General features: G+C 38.3%; 1 protein-coding gene across 1 annotated transcript in view; it reads left to right on the top strand.

Annotated features, from left to right (window-relative positions):
• LOC139710231 (receptor-type tyrosine-protein phosphatase kappa-like) overlaps nt 1-8,074 on the top strand; it is a gene marked incomplete at its 5' end in the record, with an annotated part of 52,536 nt that extends 44,462 nt beyond the window's left edge. The window contains 8 exons of the mRNA XM_071622162.1: nt 532-681; nt 996-1,095; nt 2,621-2,697; nt 3,814-3,948; nt 4,355-4,480; nt 5,179-5,327; nt 6,482-6,617; nt 7,761-8,074. Coding sequence (XP_071478263.1) covers nt 532-681; nt 996-1,095; nt 2,621-2,697; nt 3,814-3,948; nt 4,355-4,480; nt 5,179-5,327; nt 6,482-6,617; nt 7,761-7,844 — 957 coding nt within the window. The remainder of the gene's footprint in view (nt 1-531; nt 682-995; nt 1,096-2,620; nt 2,698-3,813; nt 3,949-4,354; nt 4,481-5,178; nt 5,328-6,481; nt 6,618-7,760) is intronic.
• Between the last annotated feature and the right edge of the window lie 14,556 nt (nt 8,075-22,630).

The raw sequence follows: 22,630 nt of genomic DNA, 5'->3' as shown, positions 1-22,630 counted from the left end.
TAAAGACACTGAGTGATTAATGTTTCCTTGCAAAGGGATTGTGATGTTTGTAAAGGGCTCAAGACCAGGAAGACCTATACACATGTAGGCTTCAAGACCACACAAGCTCAAATGCCTCCAATCCGTGCAAGCCTGCAAGCATTATCCTGTTGTGGCTGCATTTAGATGATGATCTTCATACTTGATGGTTGTCCAACATTTCCACAGCTATGATCTTTGCAGGCTCACGTCTGCAAACGGTTGCCTCCAAAATAATGAATATCATGCCGCTAAAATGTACTTTGTACTTTATTGAAGATATCAAGTTAAGAGTAAAGAAAAACTGTAAGAAATACAAGTAAGATGACTAGTTTACAGCAGAAGACAAAGTGAGGAAAAAAAATCACAATGCAAATTATAATACTGCATGTAATTCACACAAATGCCTTTAGAGCACAGCTTATCAAATATTAGATAGACTTATTGATGCAAGAAATACTGCAACATGTTGAGATCTATCCCTCTACATTTTGAACCCTCCTCTGTTCACAGGATCAGTATTTGTTCATCTACAATGCTCTCCTTGAGGTCTACTTGTCGGGTCAGACCAACATCCCTGTGTCGCAGTTCAAGAAGAAGCTAGATACTCTCAACAGGGCTGACCCAAAGACAAAGAAAGCCAACATTCAGGTGGAATTTGAGGTAAGAAAATAGATGGCGGCAATTTCAAGTTACACAAAATTATTCTTTTGGATGTCTTGTGGAGACAAAAGAAATGACAGATCACGTTAAGCAACTTATCTGCTACAAAGTGAGATTTTAGGAAAGATATCATGAGACCTTTAAATTCAGATATTGGCTGACTTGCAAATGCTACTTGTCTTCAAAGTGATTTCGGAACACTGCACTCACAATTGCCATGTTGAAAAGTTAGTAATCCACACTATTCTAGTGTAACAAAGTAAGAGATAGATCCTTCAACCTGACAGAATGTTATGTTTATCCCTTCCTTACAGCTGCTTGACTCACTAGCACCAGTTCCTCCTAGCAACGCCTGCAGAGGAGGAAAGATGCCTCAAAACAAGAACAAGAACAGATTCCAAGACATCTTGCCATGTGAGTCAAGGCAGCCAATCTTTACGTGTTGGAACTATTGAACTCTTTGAATATCTCACAACTGATTTAGAGGTGTAATGACAAGAATTGGGTTAATGTCTGTTTCAAAGATGTTAAATTTATAAAGTTCTTAACCTTAAAATTGTGGAAAGAATTCTCTCTGTGATATGCACACAATAATTACAGTAGAGATTTCTTCTCATTCTCCAAGCTGTAATGCATGCTATTGTGAGTAATAGATTTATCTTTAATAGATCATTAATGTGTGAAGACACTCCATATTCAAATTGGCTGTAATAAATATGATGAAACAAAGCAAACAGAACTGTAGAAGAATCATGAGAATTGGACATAACAGAGAGATGCCATCAAGGTTCATGTTTTCACAGATTCCTGATTGTAGGTGCAACCATAGAGTGTACATGCAAACTAAATGATGTGGTGATGCTCCTACCTCCCAGCTTTTGCAATGCTTTTTACCAAATATCATTCTAAATCATTATAATGTTCTAGTTTATTACATACCAGCTACAACCCTTTTTCTTTTAAAAGACATTGCTGTTTTTATTTCACCACCACAATAATTGATATAAAGAATACATACTTTTCTTCTCATTTCACATAAAGACTGGAAATTAATTTAAGTTTTAAAGGGGATGGCTAGTAACTGATCAGTGGGAATACTGGGGAATGATTGTTCCAATCCTTGTGGGATTCATTTAAGAGTACATTATACATCTATTGTTGTGTGAAAATTATTTGCTTCACAACGGTCTCCTATTCAAGTAATGTGCAGTTTAATGTTTCCAGGCTAGCATGCTTGTACAGTGACGGGGCATCAAACTGCACATTACTTGAATGTGGGACTGTTCTCGAGCAAATAATTTTCACACAACAATAGATATATAATGTACTCTTACATGAATCCCACAAGAATTGGAACAATCATCTCCCAGCATTCCCACTGATTACCACTGATCAGTTACCAACCATCCCCTTTAATTTTGATCAAGTCATTGAGAAGGGATGGCATGATCATCTCATCTAATTTGCAGAATTGATTGCAACCAATATCAATGTTTCTTGAAAACATGTCAACATTTTCTCAATTCAATTCAATTCAATGTGGGTTTTATTGAAAAAAAAAAAACAGTTAAAAATCCAAACTGTAAGTATACTGACCATATTTGGTTCACATCAAAATATGACAACAGAATAAATATCTCATCTTTACAAGGGGACACAGAAAGGAAAGAGACATGGAGCTGAAACTAAAAAGGACATTTTGACATAACATCATCCAAGTTTCATGAAACTGCACAAACATTCTGTTTGTGTGTTTTACACTCTATATATTGAAGTCAACCTAAATGTTAAGTAAAATTGCAAATTAGTTTAAAGTATGTCCCATTAAGTGCTTCCATGGTGTGGGTGCAGACTACATTGCATTCAAATAATGCACACATGACATACATTGTAGTGCAAAGTGATTTCTTATATCCGTCTGTCTTCTTTGCCCCTGAAGTGGAGAAGAACAGGCCGTATCTTGCCTCAGGAGGACTGGAAGATTCCACTGATTACATCAATGCATCATTTATGAATGTGAGTATAGCTTGATCACCTCACTATTGCTACATGTAGGAGTTATTCCAGGCTTGTAGGTTTGCATTACAGAACTAGGAAACATAGACGGAGGTGATGGAGAAATTTGAACTCCTCTTCATTCTGTTTGGAGTTGTTGACCTTACTGCCCACTTTGCTTGTAAGAAGTACAGGATTCTATACAAGTTGGATATCTCTTTGTTGTTATGATTAGTTGTTTCAAACTGTATCGTTTGAAAATGTTTTAGCTCATCTGAGGAGTGATTTCAGTGTTTTGCAGAGAAATAGGAGCAGTTATGCAACTGTCAGTGATAGCATTTTGGAAAAGGATATATTTAATTGTTAAATGTATGGAGTGCTGTCATTTCACTACGTGTAATCATGTTGATGTACCGGTATGTAATAAATATGTGTGATTACATCTACAATGTCACACTGATGGTGTATAACAAAAGTTTTATAAGAGCACACTTGATCCTGTTGACTTCAGCCATAATCCATATAATCTGCAACTTGTGCATTGATTTCCATAAGTTGGTTGTTGATAATCTACTTGTCATTATATTCTAAGAATTGCAATATGTACTTGCTTAATAATAATCCCTTATATTAGAGAGGTGAGTTGTTATTAAGTGCTTGCAGTTTATGCTGTGTGTGGTGGAAATATTAAGTGTAATTCTGTGATATTGCTTGATCAGTTATTCAACAAATTCTGTGATTGTGCCCTGTATGTTCATTATACATACAATTTGAAGTACATGGTGTGCTACATGACAGCAGCACACAATTCCATACTCTAATTTAAAAGTAACCTGTAAAATTGGTTGGTATCTAATTTGCTCCAATACTAGTGTACTGATAGCATACTTAGGAGACTATCACTACTACTACAGAAACTATTTCTACAAGACTGCCAGTTCCACAATTGTTGCTGCCACTACTTCCACCACCACTCAACTGTCAGACTACTGCTACTGTGACTGATAGTTTTGCTTTTGCTGCTGCTGTTGCTGCTGCTGTTGCTGCCACAGTGCAGTAGTTTCTTTGCATATTGTATTTCTACTACTGCAAGTGCTCATGGGCAATGTCAGTCTTTTTCTCTTCCTTCCTTTTCAGACCTTCACAGAAAAAGATGTCTTTGTAGCTACCCAGGCTCCCTTGCCCAATACAGTAGTGGACATGTGGCGACTTGTCTTTGACTGGAAGTGTCCTGTTATTGTCATGCTCAATGAGCTTGACCCAACTGATAAGGTGAGTGGTTACTATGGCAACTCCAAAGAGCCAGCAGAATGAACCCAACTTGATTGTGTCATTAAAAGATGTGGGACCCTGTATTTTTGTCACAAACCTAATTTACATTCTTAGTGATCTCTTGATGTACATTATGACATATGTTTTTTTATTGTGGTTGACTACATGGTAGAAATGTTTTCATTTTATGTTTTATCTTTGTCGTGTGTATGAAAGGGAAAAGATTTCTGAGATTAAAAAACACAAACAAACAAAAAAACCCATGCAATAGAAAAATACACTGTGGTCCAAAAGATTTTTCAAAAGTTTATTTTTTGAAGTCTCCAAATTCCCCACTTGTCATTTTTAGGCTCTTAACATACCTCATCATGTTTCTTATCCTTTTTTTTTGTCTTCCACTAATCAGACGTGTGTTCAGTACTGGCCTGATGAGGGCGCTGTTCAGTTAGGATCTCTAAACGTTTCCCATGAGAGATCTTCAAGCTCAACACATTTTACATCTGACACCTTCACAGTCTCAAGCAAGGGAGAGGTTTGTATTGACAAGATTTCAGCGTTATTTTTTTCTTTTGCTTTGTAAAACTGGTAAGTTGTGTGCATTTCCTTTCTGAGAGGAGAGAGGAATTGTATGCTTATGTACACTCATAAATGCTGCAGTGAACAGCAGTTAAGAAAGATTTTGTATTTTGTCCATACAACAAAATTTTGAAGCATCATAAATTAATGCTTGAAAAATTATAAATGATTGTCCTAATTAATGAGTGTAATACTGGGTGTGTGAATGACGAAGGTATGATGTGAATGAATGAATGAATAGAGAGAATTATGGGGGCTAAGTGTTCAAAATTTAGTGCATTCTTAGAGGGGTTTTTTATGATATCCTGCATGCTCCAGCATGATATCATAGAGAGAAGTTTGATAAATATTTATGAATAAATATGCAGCCACATGAATACATCATCATATGAAGAAATAGCCACTAATTGTGTGCAAGTGCTTTTTCACCTGTGTCTTGTTGGTATATATTTTTTTTTCTTTTTTTGCAAGAAGTCATGGTCGTGTAAATAATCATGTTTTAAAATTTTCCAAACATTGACATGATTTTTTAAAAAAAGTTTCAGTGAATTATGGTATATTATGAACAGCAACCCAAGTCTAATAGATGGGGTTGAATGTTCAATTTTTACCTACAATTAAGTTTCCTTTGTTGTAATTTTTTTGTGCAAGCAGAGTGTGACTGTGACCCAATTCAGACTTGTTGGGTGGAGCCCTGCTCACAACAAACCAGGCTCCCCAATGTCACTCATCCGTCTTCTTGAGGCAGTACAGAAGGTGGTCAAGACTGCCCGTAGCAAAGGTCCAGTCATCGTCCACTGCATGTGAGTACTGCAATGAGATTACTTTCTACTGGATACACAATTGTGATAGCTCCTATTTGTTCGTCCCACAGCTATCTCTTCAAAGTATGAGACAATCTTCGTTACTTAAACCATTACAAAATGGTGGTCATGAATTGGCTCATGTTCTAATCAAATCTTCTACCTCCTGAAAGTATCAAAAAGCATTATATTCTTACATGTAGTTTCCAGATTCAATATTCACTGCAAATAGTACCAGATTGTGCATGTCTTATGTGCATTCAACTTGCTTTTGCAGTATTAGAAATTATAGCTGTTTTCACTTGCTTTGTTTGTATACAGCATTCTAGATTAGGTATCCCAAGTTTTTATTGATGGTAGGGGATAGTTAAAGGCCTGACAGTGCACGTAGAAATACAAAGCATTCACTTCTTACCCATGTGCATCCCTGTCAAATCAAACATTCTACTGATCTTCCCATGGAATGGTCTGTTGAGGCCTGGGTTAACTAGAGTTAACCTCTATTGCATGTTCCAAATGGTATAACACTTATTCTGAAGCTGTAAACCTCACTTCAGAGGAAGCCTGTCGTGAACAGATGCAAATGCTTATTTACCTCGGATGACGTATCTGTGTATCTGAATAACAGGACTTACAGATGTACCTAGACTTTGTAGATTATCTCTCAGGAAAGTCTGTTACTGATTTTGGTCACTTTAAATGGCATCATTTTACATGTAAGTTATTGCATGATGTGTACATTGTGCTTAGTCCAGAAAACCCACATGTAAAGTCACTGTCTACTGACATTTAGTGAGTGGTTGAATGAGGGATAAAAAAAAACCAAGGTAATGAGAAGAAAAATAAATTTTCTCTGTTTTCAGGAGAAAAAAATGAGTGTTTCCCACCTTGGAGACAATTAAAGACAATTTACAACATATTTGTTTTACAGGAGGCAATATTTTTGCCAGCAGTTAAATTTGAGAATATCAGTTTACTCCCCACATTTGTGACTACAAAAAACCGTGAAAACTACAGCATGTACTGGTATATACATTGTAGTAGATTAGACATATTTTGTTCAAATTGGCAAATTCTGGAAGGATATAATCCAAAGTAAAATTAACTCTAAAATACATGGTTATTATGAGGTTATAACCTTTCATTTGTCACAGAAATGGAGTCGGTCGGAGTGGAGTGTTCTGTGCTCTATGGTCTGTGATTGACAAGCGTGAGAGAGAGAACACAATAGACATCTTCCATGCTGTGCAGAGACTTCGTACCAACAGACCCAACATGGTGGAGTCACTTGTAAGTGTCTTATACAGGCTGCATGAACCTATATTGTACTGTGAATATGGCATTGTCTACTAGTATAATGTGTGACTTGGCAAGTCTTGAGGTGAAGCAGCTGACTCTTGTTGCCAAACTATTCAGCTGTCTTTTTGGCAAAACCATGTATCTCTGTTTCAGCACTTCAAGAAACAGACACATTCAAGAAAATAGACTTCCAACTTTTACAACACTAAATCATTCCTTTACTTTACCACATACTTCTTTTGACATGCCATGGTAAAGCAAGTTATAGAATGCTTGTAGAATTTCCACTAAAAATAATGTTGTTAAACATGTTGAAGCTTTTTTTTTTTTAAGTATCAGGGATTTTCTCAAGACACATATATAGTTTTGCTGATGTACTTGCTGTCATTTTGTTTATTTTTGGCTAAACAGAAGGAGTGATCTTTTCTCTATACACTGTTTTGGTAGAACCATGTAAGTCGGTGGCTAGTAGGTCAAATGAAACATGCACACATATTTTCGCAAAAAACATGTACAGCTCCTTATATATCAAAGCTTTTTACATGTCTCCAGCAGTGGATGGTTTTGCCAAATCAAATAGCAGCTCTGGAATGATACTTTTGATTTGGCAAAAAGTGTCTTTCAAAGAACAGAAATATGTGGTTTTGGCACATCATTTTGACCCAAATCAGAATTTGCTGAAATTAGATTTTAAATGATAGAAAACAACACATGACAGACCGTGCATAAATGTGTAGGAAAAGTCAAAATCTGTAAAATTGGCTGAATTTTGAAAGATGTGGTTATGAATATCCATGTTTGTATTGTTACCTATAATGATGAACAATAATTGAATTATATGAATGTTTAGAAAGGATCATATTGTTTGTAGATGAAAGAAATGTTGCAAATTATGCCTAACAGTACGTTCTTCATTCAGGCATGAAAGAATGACAGAGGATGTAAGTCTAAATATTGAAACTTTTCTACAGCACCAAAAGTGCAAGCACTTTCAAAAATCTAGGTATGATTCAAGTGTTTACATAGCTGTAGAATAAGTGTACTGTATTTTGCGATGCTGTTACAAACTCTGTGATTAGTGCAGGAATATGATCATCAAACATAAAATGCTTTGCTAAATTGCATAATCCACAGGACCAGTACCAGCTGTGCTATGATGCCATCAGCCAGTATCTTCAACAGTATGAGGAGTATGCCAACTTGGATGTCATTCGCTAGACAAGACAAAGAGGGAGTGAGGAACCCTTGTTGACTGTGCCAAGTTGCTGTACATGAGTGCATTCTGCACTTGTGGTGAAGTCTTTCTTTGAGCAGAAATATGAGTTGTTTCTGTAGCCTTGCCTCCAGACATTCAATGTTTGCAGAGTCAAGTTCTGGAGCGTGCCTATAGTAGTAACATGCACATTCAGTTCTTGTTAATCATGTATATGTCGGGCCATATCAGTATCAGTTGATTTTGATTTTGTGTTTGTCATGAATACATGATGCAGCATGCTGTAACCTGGGGTACCATCATACCTCTTGTTGTGGCGTTGTGCAGCACCACCTCATTTTCTTCATGATACATTGTATAGTGCAGAATACAAATTACTGTCCTGGTGGCCAATTTTCAATAATCAGTGATAACAATATGTGACCATGTATCACAAAACCAACAAAAAGTCGCACACCTTCATTAGCTCACCTGAGCCAAAGGCTCAAGTGAGCTATTGCGATCGCCCTTCGTCCGGCGTCCGTCGTGCGTCGTGCGTCGTGCGTCGTGCGTCGTCCGTCGTCCGTCGTCCGTCGTCCGTCGTCCGTCGTGCGTCGTCCGTCGTGCGTCGTGCGTAAACTTTTTACATTTTCATCTTCTTCTTGAAAACCCCAAGACCGATTTTCATCAAACTTGGCAGGTAGCATCCCTAGGGGGTTAGGAACTCAATTTGTTAAAATGGGCACCATGCCCCACCCAGGGGGCCCCCAGGGGGGCCCAAACCCCCCAAAATTAAGGAATCTGTAAAAATCTTCTTCTCTTGAACCAGAAGTGATAGAGCTAAGTTAATACTATGAGTTAGTACATTGATGACTGTAGTTTCAAGTTTGTTCATGGCAGAATCAGGGGTGCCCCCCTTGGGACCCAGGGGAGGGGGGTGGGGAAGGGTTCTAATGGGGCCTAAATTGTACATTTTCATCGTCTTCTTGAGAACCCCATGACCCATTTTCACCAAACTTGGCAGGTAGCATCCCTAGGGGGTTAGGAAATCAATTTGTGAAAATGGGCACCATGCCCCACCCAGGGGGCCCCCAGGGGGCCCAAACCCCCCAAAATTAAGGAATATCCGCAAAAATCTTCTTCTCTAGAACCAGAAGTGATAGAGCTAAGTTAATACTATGAGTTAGTACATTGATGACTGTAGTTTCAAGTTTGTTCATGGCAGAATCAGGGGTGCCCCCCTTGGGACCCAGGGGAGGGAGGGGGTGAGGAGGGGTCCTAATGGGGCCTAAATTGAACATTTTTATCTTCTTCTTGAGAACCCCATGACCTATTTTCACCAAACTTGGCAGGTAGCATCCCTAGGAGGTTAGGATCTCAATTTGTTAAAATGGGCACCATGCCCCACCCAGGGGGCCCCCAGGGGTCCCAAATCCCCCAAATGAAGGAATCTTTATAAATCTTCTCTAGAATCAGAAGTTATATATAGAGCTGAGATAATACTATGAGTGAGTACATTAATGACTGTAGTTTCAAGTTTGTTCATAGGAGATCCAGGGGTGCCCCTCTTGGGTAGGGGGGGGGGGGGGGTGGTGGTTGGAAGGGTCCAAATGGGGGCCTGAATTGTACATTTTCATCTTCTTCCTGAAAACCTCATGATGGATTTTTGTCAAACTTGGCAGGTAGCATCCCTAGGGGGTCAGGATCTCAATTTATCAAAATGGGCACCATGCCCCACCCAGAGGGCCCCAGGGGGCCCCAATCCCCCCAAATTAAGGAATCTTTAAAAAATTGGGCCCTTATTGTACATTTTCATCTTCTACTTGAGAATGCCTGGTCAAATTTTGGTAGAGCTGTGTGTAATTTAGATTAGTGACTGCGTGAAAGGTGAACTTGCGATACTCAGGTGAGCGCTAGACCCGCGGGTCTCTTGTTTTACATGAGGACTCAAAATAAGTGAAACGGGCCAACGAAGTCGATCTTGAGTTTGTCATATTTTCCAAAAGAGCTGTTGTTCTTCTACATTAATGCCAAGTTTGGGATCATAAAGTGAAAGGGAAAGTGTATTTTCAGCAGTTTTCTACAACCCTTTTTTTCTGCAAAGTAGTGAGATCAGGTATGTTGTAGAGACCCCTTTTCATGTCTTGAAAATCCTTTACATACTCTTCACTTTCAACTCTCATAATTTTGAATGGATAATGCTGCTGCTCTGAAAGTTGGCATTAATCATGGAAAGAATGTGCTTATAAAGCATGGTCAATTTCAGGTTAATCTGATAATCCCTTCTTTGTTGTTGCTCCAGTGGTTTACAACCTGTTCTTTTGTCCCATTCATCACACAGCTCGCACGGTTTGGTAAAGATTCCCGTACACGCTTGAAAAGACTGAGTATTTAAGAGCCTCTTTTCTCAGTTCACACTTTTCCAGAGTGTGTGCTTTCTTTCCAATATTTATATAGGTTGTTATAGTCCATTTGAATTGAGTCATTAATCACTTTAAAGCTTAGAGTCTACTTTTTCAGAATCTGCCCTTAACTCTTTATGTGCCATGGTGGAAACCCCCTGTGTGCCACGTTATTCTGAGACACGAAGGTAGTCATGCTTTGATAAAGAATTCTGATTTCGAATTTGTATAACTTCTACAAATTTCTGTTAAGATGGGCATAATAGTAGGCAAAGTTAAAGAGGAATGCCAAGCTTTGTTTCGATATAAGTTGTATGAAGAATCTATTTTCAATTTTTCTTTTGAATGACCACTTGCTGCATTACTGTAAAGGCATGGGTTTTGCATATAAAACCATGATAGAAACCTAGAATGTAGGAGCAAATAATCTAGTTGGGAGCACCACTTGATAGTCAATCACCACATAGAATGCAAGCCGTATATGAGAGGAACAAAAGCACGAGAAACGCTTTCATTGTGCCGCGGGATTAGAAGTGATTAGCGATTTATCAATCGGTTTTGGTGGCTTTGTTTGTTGAGCAGAATATGCGAAGTTGGCACGCAGTCGACTGAGTCGGACGTGCGAACGTGGCACATAAAGAGTTAACTAAAACTCCAAGTCTGGCGACTTTTGTCAGTTTATGATGCAGGGTCACATATAGTGGCTGGGCAGTAGCACTATACTGTTCAGTGCCATTATCAGAAAGATGAAAATATTGAATTAGGTAAATCAGGGGATTTATTTTATGTATAAGCTTTTATTAATTGCTATGTTTAGATTTATCACACAACAAAATATTCGTGAAAAGAGAATGATGAATTACAGTCATCCAGATATCAAACCAAGAGTACAACAATTACGAAAAAAAAAAAAAAAAGATAATTCAAGAAAATGGTCGATTTTTAATTGGTACATTGTACACTAGGATTCCCTTAGAGCTTCACACACCACTGCAGCTAGACATGTACATATAGCAGCAATCTTTTCAACCATTAATATGCAAACCCCTCGAAACAGTGAGTTTCAACATAGAGTGCTTGTCGGACTGTCTTTTTCACAGAGTGCAAGCTACCATTCCATGTATGACAACTTTGTCCATTCATGTCCTTCAAAGCTGCATATCATGCATGCATTTTTGTAGCAGAAGAGAATATGGTGCTTATTATCATGTTTACGGAGCATATTAAGCATATAAGCACAAAATGTTTTCATTTGGAAATCAGAACTATCTCCACATTATAGTGATTTGGAGCACTATGCGAGGGATCAGCCAGCACGTACATGCCAGAATAATGTGGGGTATGGGGTAAGAGGTCAAAGAAATGAAAACAGTAATAATGTACAAATAATACTTATTGTTTGTTTCATGTGACGTTTTAGTGTCACACAAATTGATGTAACAAATATAAAGAAGATATGTAAATTGTTTGAAGTACATATGACATACTGTGTAATTATCACAGAAATCTAGTAGACCTACTTTTATTCTGTGATCAACAGAAACTCAGAAATGTAAGTAACTGTGATACTTTGAGTCTTTCCAGGAATATATTAGTGCAAGAAATTATGCAGTAAATGTGTTAATGATCAGTACTTGCAGGTGTGTTATAGCCAAAAGGTCGATGTGGGGTACATCAAATGTGAATGATGTGGTGCGTCATGTGTAGACTTGATTTTACTGTTAAAGGTGTACTAGATATGCATGTAAATTTTGTGGTTATCCTGACTATAAAAGAATCCTTCATTTGTTACTGGATGCAATGCTCCATGTGCTGAGAAGCATGTTTATGTAATATTTGTTCAGCTGTGATTGATAATGGGAATGGTTTTATTCGCTTATGTTGCTTTTTCATTTTATGAGTGCCAAGAAATAAGCACTGAGACATTTATTTACTCAGTTGTGTAGATTTAAGCAAAGAACAATTTTATTTTTATATGAATATAGTATAGCTTTTATGGGTGTTGAGGTGCTTATGTTACACGTGCATCACAAATTATGTAGGAGTGTGGTTGTAGTTATAATAGACGGGGTTGGTAAGTTTTACTTTACCAGCATTGAATATGAAGTGTCGTAGCAGGAGCCAAGAGGAAATCATATTTAGCCTACAGCTTTGACAATCAAGAGGAAGTAAGCATTTCCTGTGATTTTAAACCATTCCTTCCACCCCAGTACTGGTCATCAGTGGAGTGATGTCAAACTAAAACTACGATGTAGCAATCATCATCTGTTCTTAGCAGAGCATGCAACAGCCTAATAATGCACTTCAACATGTTTAAGATGTTACAGTCAAACTAATGCATCAACAGTAAAAGTCACTTTTGGCATAAATGAACAATGCCCTATAAACTATGCAAAGGGATTGATGGAAAATTTAAGATGAAATCCATCCCATTTTGTATTGTGCCATTCTGATGTTAAAGGTGCCATGGACAGATGAGATTTGATAGTGGCAGGAAACATGCTGCAGCAGTCACAAAGTGTGATAATGGTATCCCAACTCTTCTCCTGTTTTGATTGTAGGAGTGGAATGCTCCGACTTCATGGCCATGTTTCATAAAAAGATGCAATCAAACACTAGTCAGAAAATCAAACATAAGTCAGGTTAAAAACTGTATTAGAATTCAATCTAATGAGAATTGAGTATTCAGAGACTTTATGCAACAGTATTCTACATAGCTTACAATAATAGCAAAATGGCACTTTGAAAGAAACTGCCAAAGGCTAGTCTGCACTGGTTATCAGTATTTATACTTAATGTGAAGAGACCATTTTTTAAATATATTCAAATTGTATGCATGCTTTTTTTCACTAAAGATTTCCTTAATAACCACAAGTCTTGCAGGAAGCTTTTATCTACCTAGCAACAACTGATGAATGCAAAATGAATACCTGCCAAAAGAACTTAGACGAAGCAGGTGAATAAAAGGGTTTTAATACTAGGCTGTAGGAAAACACACATCCATGAATTTTAGTACATTTCAGAACATCTCTCTTGTGAGTATAAGTAAAGCAAAATAACAAAGGGAAACAAACTTGTCAGACTCGAATTGGAAAGGCACTTGACTACCTGCTCTGTTTGTTTTATCTATATTATCAAAGCAGTATGGCAGTTACACAAGTGATGTAATTTGAAATGCCTACTGCCATCAATATCTCCAGATTTTGCTGTTTTTCTTTTTGCATATACACTGCAATATGAAGGGCAAAAGTCATCTGGGTGTTAAACGAATAGAGATTAAAAATATTTCAGTCAATCTTGCCCACAAAAGTTGTGCTCCAGAACTCATGTATGTTCATTGTGCTCAAACTGAAATGTGTCAACTGATGATTTTCTACAATGAGCTTCCTGCCACAAAATTGTGTCAAAACCAAAATAAGTTGTGTCATGAGTAATATCCATACAACAAAAAAAAAAACCTTCTGCTGGGATTTCTCTTCTTTTCTTAGCTTGTTTTATTTACACTATTTCAAGGTCTGGGTGTGTCTGCTTCTTGTACATGTATGCTTACAATAGTGAAATGAATTTCTATTGCTGTGTTCTGTAACTTTATATTCCGAAATATGTGTTCTCATTTTCTGAGCTATCCTGAAGCAGTCAAGTACTGGAAGGATTGTACCTTCCTTTTCCTTGCACATTTACATTATTAAAAAGATTTTCATGAAATGTTACATATTTAGATATCGATACTTGAATGGCAGATAAGATTTATACTCTTTGCATGTTAAGTGTCGGTATTTTTTGGTCAAATGATTTTGTAAGAGACCAGTGGAGTAATGGTAATAACTCGCAGATGATGTTTATGATGTTGCAATCGTTTTCTCACAGCTGTGCTTCCGACTACTATCTTTAAACTTATTATTTTGCTGAAATCATTTTGTAGATTGATATAGTGAGAGACAGATTAATAGAATAGAAATGAAGGTCAAGTTGGCTGTCTGCTGGAGTCAGAACACAAGAGCAATTGCTGAAAATGGTTACTTCTGTTAATGACTTTGTGGCAAGGATGTGGCTGTTCACATCTCACAGTACTATGTTATGTGTCTAGGGATAAGGGTAGAGAATACAGTTGCTGAAATTTGATATTTATGATGGCAAGTGGCACAGGTTGCCATTTGCAATTTATATTTGTTATATACTCATGAAAGGTTGGTAATGGTCTCTGCGAACACAAAATGATTATCTAGCAAAGTATCACATAGGAGCTGTGATGCAAGATAATTTTGGCATGTGTGACTCATATGAGCAACCATGTTTTTTGTATCCACTCATATAATTGTGTAAATGTACAATTCTTTGCTATATTATAAGTGTATTTGGTACTTTTAAAGATGTAAATGATCATACAGAATACTTCATTTCGGATAAGAATTCTAGTTTCTATATTTTAGAGAATGCTGAAGCTATATGTGTATATACTAGTACTAGTATGTCATAATCATATCATGCCATATATTTGTAACTGGGGGATGTTGTTTGATGATGTGTAATTTTCTATCATTTATATTTATCAGTGTTGAATAAATCTCATAATCTCATATTATGAGTTGGTAGAAATTGCAAATATTTTTTGAACATGACTTTGATGTTTTACACAGTTCTTTCATCACACTTCCTTCTCATACACTGTACCTCAGACAAACAAGCAAATTCCAAGCTTGATGCAATAGTGATGGAACATTTTGCACTATAAATTGTTTTAGCATTATCATCAATATCTAATATTCATGCATTATTGCAAGTCCTCTAACTATAGTTAAGATTGCTGAAGGTTGGTGCAACTTTTTATCTTTTGTAATTATTATTATTTTGTGGTTTAGAAGTATACGCATTAATAGCGATTTTTTTCAACACATTCAATCAGTATCATTGCTCTTACTGTTGGTTAATTGGAATCTGATGTACTGTTCATGCCTGTTTCAAAACTCACAACCCCGTGATAGAGCTCTAGCAATGACTGTCGGATTTAGATTTAATGGTCAACCTATCTCACGATTTTCAACAAAGAGACAAACTGCACACTGGAATTGAAATAATTTTGTGGGTTTTGGGGTTTTTTTTTGTGTGTGTATGTGTTCCCCCCCCCCCCCCCCCCCACCCCACTTCAGGTACCGGTATATGAAAGAGGGAATCATTTCAGAACCAAGACAGAGATTTTTTTTTTCATGAATTATTCATTATGATGTAATCATTTAATTTCCAAGCACATCTATTTTGATCATTTAACCCTAACTAGGCCGGGGGGGGGGGGGGGGGGGGGGGGGGGGGGCCTCCGAGGCCCCCCCCTCGACGTTCCGCGCGATGTATCGCAATCGCGAAAAGCTATTGCTGCGACGTTTCATGACTTTTTTCTTTTGAGTCTCCTGCATCTTTTGACACCAAATTTGCGACGCCCGAGGCGCGCGGTTCCGAAGTTACGCATAAATATGTACATGCATGTCAGACCGAAAATTGCTCAAAAACGTGAATTCGTGTACAATTTCAATGCAACTGTGCTTACAGGCAAATTTCATAAAAGCATGATCATTTTGGTGTTTTATTGATTAAAATCAATGAATGACATATTTTCTTGGTTGGAGCGATGTCGCGGACAAATTTCATCGAAAAAACAATGGAAAACATAAAGTCGAAAAACAAGGAAATACATAAGAAATTCAAAAAACAATAAAATACATAAGAATTTTTTTCTGATATCAATTTTTTTTAATTACATTTGCTAAGGAAACTAAAAAGAATATTTACACAAAAAATGTGCCAGTTTTGAGCTTTATTTTGTGATTTATACCAGATTGTCTGATTTCATGCATCATTATGCATAAATTAGCATAATTTAGCATAAATGAGAATTTTTTGAAAAATTAACTTCAAGATATTTTAGATTACATCATAGGCAATGTGTGTGCCAATTTTCGTCGCGATCGCGCGGTCGACGGCCGAGATCTGGAGGGGGGCCTGGGAGGCCCCCCCCCCCCCCCCCCCCCGGCTCTATCAACTTCCTAAATAGCCCGGCCTAGTTAGGGTTAACTTTGTGCAGATATGATAGTAGCACCCAGTGTACTTCATTCTCTCTTCCTCTCTCCTCATGGGCCTTGTCTATGTGTGTAATATTTACTAGACTATCCGTTACATCACCCCCTCATTCACCCATTTACTAGACTATCCCTTACATCACCCCCTCATTCACCCATTTACTAGACTATCCCTTACATTACCCCCCTCATTCACCATTTACAAGACTATCCCTTACATTACCCCCCTCAGTCACCCATTTACTAGACTATCCCTTACATTACCCCATCATTCACCCATTTACTAGACTATCCCTTACATCACCCCCTCATTCACCCATTTACTAGACTATCCCTTACATCACCCCCTCATTCACCCATTTACCTGACTATCCCTTACATCACCCCCTCATTCACCCATTTACTAGACTATCCCTTGCATTACCCCCTCATTCACCCATTTACTAGACTATCCCTTACATCACCCCCTCATTCACCCATTTACTAGACTATTCCTTACATCACCCCCTCATTCACCCATTTACTAGACTATCCCTTACATCACCCCCTCATTCACCCATTTACTAGACTATCCCTTACATTACCCCCTCATTCACCCATTTACTAGACTATCCCTTACATCACCCCCTCATTCACCCATTTACTAGACTATCCCTTACATTACCCCCTCAGTCACCCATTTACAAGACTATCCCTTACATTACCCCCTCAGTCACCCATTTACTAGACTATCCCTTACATCACCCCCTCATTCACCCATTTACTAAACTATCCCTTACATCACCCCCTCATTCACCCATTTACTAGACTATCCCTTACATCACCCCCTCATTCACCCATTTACTAGACTATCCCTTACATTACCCCCTCATTCACCCATTTACTAGACTATCCCTTACAATACCCCCTCATTCACCCATTTACTAGACTATCCCTTACATTACCCCCTCATTCACCCATTTACTAGACTATCCCTTACATTACCCCCTCAGTCACCCATTTACTAGACTATCCCTTACATCACCCCCTCAGTCACCCATTTACTAGACTATCCCTTACATCACCCCCTCAGTCACCCATTTACTAGACTATCCCTTACATCACCCCCTCAATCACCCATTTACTAGACTATCCCTTACATTACCCCCTCATTCACCCATTTACTAGACTATCCCTTACATTACCCCCTCAGTCACCCATTTACAAGACTATCCCTTACATCACCCCCTCATTCAACCATTTACTAGACTATCCCTTACATTACCCCCTCATTCACCCATTTACTAGACTATCCCTTACATTACCCCCTCATTCACCCATTTACTAGACTATCCCTTACATTACCCCCTCAGTCACCCATTTACAAGACTATCCCTTACATCACCCCCTCATTCACCCATTTACTAGACTATCCCTTACATTACCCCCTCATTCACCCATTTACTAGACTATCCCTTACATCACCCCCTCATTCACCCATTTACCTGACTATTCCTTACATCACCCCCTCATTCACCCATTTACTAGACTATTCCTTACATCACCCCCTCATTCACCCATTTACTAGACTATCCCTTACATCACCCCCTCATTCACCCATTTACTAGACTATCCCTTACATTACCCCCTCATTCACCCATTTACAAGACTATCCCTTACATTACCCCCTCAGTCACCCATTTACTAGACTATCCCTTACATTACCCCATCATTCACCCATTTACTAGACTATCCCTTACATCACCCCCTCATTCACCCATTTACTAGACTGTCCCTTACATCACCCCCTCATTCACCCATTTACTAGACTATCCCTTACATCACCCCCTCATTCACCCATTTACTAGACTATCCCTTACATCACCCCCTCATTCACCCATTTACTAGACTATCCCTTACATCACCCCCTCATTCACCCATTTACTAGACTATCCCTTACATCACCCCCTCATTCACCCATTTACTAGACTATCCCTTACATCACCCCCTCATTCACCCATTTACTAGACTATCCCTTACATTACCCCCTCATTCACCCATTTACTAGACTATCCCTTACATCACCCCCTCATTCACCCATTTACTAGACTATCCCTTACATTACCCCCTCAGTCACCCATTTACAAGACTATCCCTTACATTACCCCCTCATTCACCCATTTACTAGACTATCCCTTACATCACCCCCTCATTCACCCATTTACTAAACTATCCCTTACATCACCCCCTCATTCACCCATTTACTAGACTATCCCTTTCATCACCCCCTCATTCACCCATTTACTAGACTATCCCTTACATTACCCCCTCATTCACCCATTTACTAGACTATCCCTTACAATACCCCCTCATTCACCCATTTACTAGACTATCCCTTACATTACCCCCTCATTCACCCATTTACTAGACTATCCCTTACATTACCCCCTCAGTCACCCATTTACTAGACTATCCCTTACATCACCCCCTCAGTCACCCATTTACTAGACTATCCCTTACATCACCCCCTCAGTCACCCATTTACTAGACTATCCCTTACATCACCCCCTCATTCACCCATTTACTAGACTATCCCTTACATTACCCCCTCATTCACCCATTTACTAGACTATCCCTTACATTACCCCCTCAGTCACCCATTTACAAGACTATCCCTTACATCACCCCCTCATTCAACCATTTACTAGACTATCCCTTACATTACCCCCTCATTCACCCATTTACTAGACTATCCCTTACATTACCCCCTCATTCACCCATTTACTAGACTATCCCTTACATTACCCCCTCAGTCACCCATTTACAAGACTATCCCTTACATCACCCCCTCATTCACCCATTTACTAGACTATCCCTTACATTACCCCCTCATTCACCCATTTACTGGACTATCCCTTACATTACCCCCTCATTCACCCATTTACTAGACTATCCCTTACATCACCCCCTCATTCACCCATTTACCTGACTATTCCTTACATCACCCCCTCATTCACCCATTTACTAGACTATTCCTTACATCACCCCCTCATTCACCCATTTACTAAACTATCCCTTACATCACCCCCTCATTCACCCATTTACTAGACTATCCCTTACATCACCCCATCATTCACCCATTTACAAGACTATCCCTTACATCACCCCCTCATTCACCCATTTACTAGACTATCCCTTACATTACCCCCTCATTCACCCATTTACTAGACTATCCCTTACATTACCCCCTCATTCACCCATTTACTAGACTATTCCTTACATTACCCCCTCATTCACCCTTCTTCCATTGAATGCAACCAAAGGAACTTGTACTTTACTTTAAATTAAGAAATCTTAGAATTCAAATGGACTTCAGTGGGTTCATTTGTTACGCTGCTTATTATCTGTCGTTGAAGGGGCATTGAACTTGAAGGAATGGCACAATTTACAGATGTGCACTAAAATAGTGGTGAAAGGTGTTTGGTCATCACATCAATAGGTTGCGCTTGATATTTTCCGCTGTTCATCTTTATGTTACTTTGAAATGCTGGAGCTTTATCCAAAAAAAAAAAAAAAAAATCTAATAGAGTATGCATTGTTTTAAAAATGAAAGGGAATTTAGGGTCTTCATGAACCAGCATACCATCGGTTTGAAGTATCGGCCCTGACAAGATTATTCTACACTGTTGTATCGTGATACATGTTCACACATTTGTGTAATAATTCTGCTCTACGGAAAAAAAGAAGGCGCAATTGCTGGCGCATTTTACATGTGTAACACTATAAGAAATAGTTTGTAATTCAGGTTGTGAATATACATGCAGTAATATTAAACGGCTGACTTGAAGACATTAGATTAATATGTCACAACTGAATCTTGCGGTTACAATTCATTTTGCTGAAGGTTCGTTATTCCGAAGGTTCATTTATTGGAAAACGAAATAACGTTCAATATTCCAAAGGTTAGTAAGTCCATAGATTAAAAAGAAAGAAAGATAATGTTAGTTATTCCCAAGGTCGATTAATCCGAATATGAAATAAGTTCTGTATATTCCCAAGGTTCGTTAATTTAAATATGAAGTGAGTTTGTCGTTCCGAAAATGAAATTAGATTCGTTGTGTTTTTATGGTTTTTAAGGTTCGTTCATATGGATATGGAATGATATTCGTCGTTCCGAAAATGAAATCGGGTTAATCGAATAAGATGAATTTCTTCTCATACAACAATTGGGAAATTACGCCATGATGGGTAAAGTCTCCGGGGAGGGATGATTGTTACATGTAACGAGGAAACGTAGATCATAATCTTGATTTTGATTTCATCTGAGCAAAAACTGCATGAGAAAATCGACTAAGAATATGTGTGGGACTGGGCAGGGTTTAAATTTTGGGCACAGGTGGGTTTTTGTAAGTTCTTTCCTTTCTTTAACACTACATTCCGCAAAGTTATGTTCACTTTTTTTCCAGTAATTATGATGATTAATACTAGTATCAAAATCATGTGAGATATTTTCAGTTGTTTTTACCATAGTTATATTTATCGATTTGCACTTGTCTTTTAAACAGTCACGATTGTTTTGTTCAATTTTGTTGACACATTCAATAATGATTGCTTTGTGTGTATTTCATTTGCATTATATGGAATCAGAAATAAGAATTACAGGGGAAAAGAGTGTTCATGCAAGTATTCATCTGTGTATTATGTACAATTGTAGTGTGTGTGCGTTGATGTACGTGTGTGCGTGTTTGTGTTCATAAAGGTAATAGATCTGTGTAAGCATGATGTGGAAGTTCATCAGATTATACGTGAGGCAAATAGTGGGAAGGGGGGGGTGAGATGGACATCCAAACAATTTCAAGGATTCTATCTACAACACACCCCCTTAGCCTCAATACACAACCACACACACACACACACACACACACACACACACACACACACACACACACACACACACACACACAGACGGATGCACATTGCCGAAGTACCCCAATGTTTTCCCCCACAGAGAAAATATTCCCGCAACGTCACTTATTGCCGAACTGAAATACAATCGTATTTATTTGTAATTATGTTCTTGATAAAAAGCAAAGTATTTCCTCCCATCCACCTTCTGCTCTGTATGCCCCCCCCCCATTCCTCTTTATCATCATTCTTCTTTATCATCATTAAGATGATCGAGCCAGACATGAGGTAGAAATAATGATTACTTGAGGCCACTCAAAGACATATAAAAAAATCACACATACTGTACGTATACTAACAGTAAAAGAGCCACCAAACAACAAAATACAGTAATCAAATGTTTTCCATCGTAACATCTCGTTTTACACGCTTCGCAAACATGGAACAAATTAAACAAAAATACCCGTCGTAACGCTTCCAATGTAGGTTGAGAAATAGACACAATAAAATTTGTTCTCTGTTCTTATACATACTGAATGATATAACTTTTTTTATAAGCAAATAACTCATATATACATATTTTTTATGCTGTAGTCTAAATGCACTTTTCTTTTGGCATGTGACTTTGCCCCCTCCCCCCCCCCCCCCCCGAAAAAAAAAAGAGCTTGGGCTCAGAGGTTACTATCGAAAGGTACTGTATTTGTCAAGTCGTGCGTTTTAGCTCCTTTTTATTTTTTTTGCGTGTGTTTTTTTTTTTTGGGGGGGGGGAGGGGGGCAATCTCTTGGCATTATCCATGATAATAGCTAAAGTCTTCACTACAGATCGCTACACGCACTATCGAGAGATCAGTGGTGTGTACATCCATTTTATGTGCATGCTGTCAAGCACAATCTGTGTAATCGGCTGCGTCGTGCTGCTCGAAATTAGGGAACTTTCGCAAACACGACGCGGCCGCTAGTTGAGCGTGCCACGTGCAAAATTTACTTTTGCGCATGCTCAAATTTGAAAAGTACATCCTTGGGGGAAAAACTAAAACGAGAACGGTTCTCGACCAAAATAGCTTACGGTCCCAATGTTGGACACGATTGAGTAGTCAGCCAATCAGCTGTCTTGTCGCTACTGCTGCTTAGTCCACTCAGAAAAGCGAAACAGCGTTACAGAAAATTTACTTGTCGTCATACAGTGCGAGGACATTTTAAAGGGATCGCTGCCCATTGAATTAAGAGGGCGCTGTGGCATTTTCACGTTTATAGCATAAGGAAAGAGCACTTTACCTTGCACTTTCAGAAAGCAGGGGGGATGTGTCAGTAGCAAGTGGAAAATTTTTGCATTAAAAATGACATTTTGAGGAATTCTCTATACATTTCCTTCATATCATTATCCAAGCTTGACGGAGAAAAAAAAAAAACCATAGTAGTCTTCTCATTCACCGAAACTTAAAAACATAAAAACAAAAA

Source organism: Diadema antillarum, unplaced genomic scaffold, assembly GCF_040938485.1.
Source record: "Diadema antillarum isolate AM-2024a unplaced genomic scaffold, OU_Dant_1.0 seq00001511_RagTag, whole genome shotgun sequence".
Classification (NCBI taxonomy): Eukaryota; Metazoa; Echinodermata; class Echinoidea; order Diadematoida; family Diadematidae; genus Diadema; species Diadema antillarum.
The sequence above is the reverse complement of the archived record's forward strand: the minus strand, read 5'-3'. Positions and strand labels throughout refer to the sequence as shown.